Source organism: Wasmannia auropunctata, unplaced genomic scaffold (assembly GCF_000956235.1).
Source record: "Wasmannia auropunctata unplaced genomic scaffold, wasmannia.A_1.0 LD319164.1, whole genome shotgun sequence".
In the NCBI taxonomy this organism is placed as follows: domain Eukaryota; kingdom Metazoa; phylum Arthropoda; class Insecta; order Hymenoptera; family Formicidae; genus Wasmannia; species Wasmannia auropunctata.
The window spans coordinates 1-1,640 of NW_012043726.1; the positions used below are offsets into that span (position 1 = coordinate 1).

A 1,640-nucleotide genomic window follows, 5' to 3' on the forward strand; every position below is an offset into this window, starting at 1 on the left:
AGGAATGTGTTAGGAACGAAATCGATGCTGTTATGCAAAAGCATGAAGGGAAAATTACTATGAAATCATTGCAACAGTTGTCATATTTGGAGAGATGTATAAAGGAAGGAATGCGCTTGTATCCCGTCGCATCTTTAATAGCACGCGATACTGCAGAAGACGTAAAATTACGTAAGCATTAAGTTAATCTTTTGTTGTACTTTTAAATTAAAATGAGAAAATGCCAACATGGTACAGAACTGATCTTAGTGCCTAATAATATTTTTATATGTGAATCTTAGAATTTTTAGTAAGCAAACTGCGCGTCACATCATCAATCTTTAGAAATGCAGCTCCAAACTGAATAGTACGTAATCTCACAATTAAATTGGAAAAAGCAATTTAATAGTTTTTTTGCTCTTTGAGCATCTTTTTAACAATAGAACCGTAGCGATTTGGGCTTCCCTTAAAACCGCGGATGGTTGGATGGCAATTATAACCGCATATTTAGTCCAAATTAAATTATATTAATAAAATTACTCCATTGTGATTTTTGGATTGATTTTAGGTAGGAGCATAGTTGTAATTAAATAATACATTTTTATCTATTCAGTTTATGTATGGATATAATTAACAATGTTACGCACACATAGTGAAATAAAAGCAGAAAGCGCGGTAACCGCGCGCAAATTTTTACATGATTATAAACATTATCGTATGAAGTATTCTCCCCCTCCCGTAAATGACAGAGGTATGGCGTTCAATTATCACAAATAGTGCCGTACACAGTTTGCCAGTGAAACAAGAACCGATGTAGACAAATAAATTTGTCAACATCGGTTAACAGATCAAACGATGGGTCTAAATTGACCCAATCGTGGTTTAAGGTAAATCTGGATTTTTACGAGGGAGGGTCACTACAAAAGAGAAATTATTATTAATTAATTGTAATTATGATCATTAATTATGGAAAGTTATAAAAATCTAAAGCTCCAGGTGCAAATTTAAAGTAATTAAAAGAAGAACAACTATCAGATGAGGTAAAAATGGCACAGCTGCAGTTTTGGTATTAAGTCCTGTAAAAATAATGTGTATTGCGAAAAGTAATTATCACAGCCAGAATTTTTTGTAATAAATTTTTATAGGATTTAAAGAGATGCTTAAAGAGAATTATTAAATTGCTTTGGAAATTTAATTGTAGTATTATGTACTATTTAGATTGAAGGTCATGTTTTTTCATCTTAGTTGTTTGAAACATTCCACGGTTGATTTAGATACTTAATTTTTTAATTTATTTTAATTTCAAATAAAATTATTCAATATCATCAAATTATAGCTAATGTGATCTATAAGATGTGAAGTCTTTCTTAAAGATTTTAATATTTCTGTTTATAATATTTATTTATATGATTTTCTAAAAAAACTTTATATACAAAGTTACGTATAATATATCTATTATTTTTTAAAAATGTTATGTAATAAATTTACATAACTGTTTCTTTTTATATTTTTATTAAGTACATGAACAATTGAATTAAATAGATGTTTAATTTTTAAATTGTAATAAAACTTTTAAGTTTATTTATAAATTTATATGCTTTGTAGAGTCATATGTAGTACCTGCTGGAACAACGGTGCAACTTTTTATTTACGGAGCTCAC

General features: G+C 28.7%; 1 protein-coding gene across 1 annotated transcript; it reads left to right on the forward strand.

The window, feature by feature from the left end:
• Positions 1-8: 8 nt before the first annotated feature.
• On the forward strand, positions 9-1,634 carry LOC105460591 (probable cytochrome P450 4aa1; the record flags this gene model as incomplete). Its single annotated transcript, XM_011707075.1, has 2 exons — positions 9-171; positions 1,585-1,634. Coding segments are annotated over exons 1-2 (189 nt in total), but the record flags the coding sequence as incomplete, so codon positions are not given.
• Between the last annotated feature and the right edge of the window lie 6 nt (positions 1,635-1,640).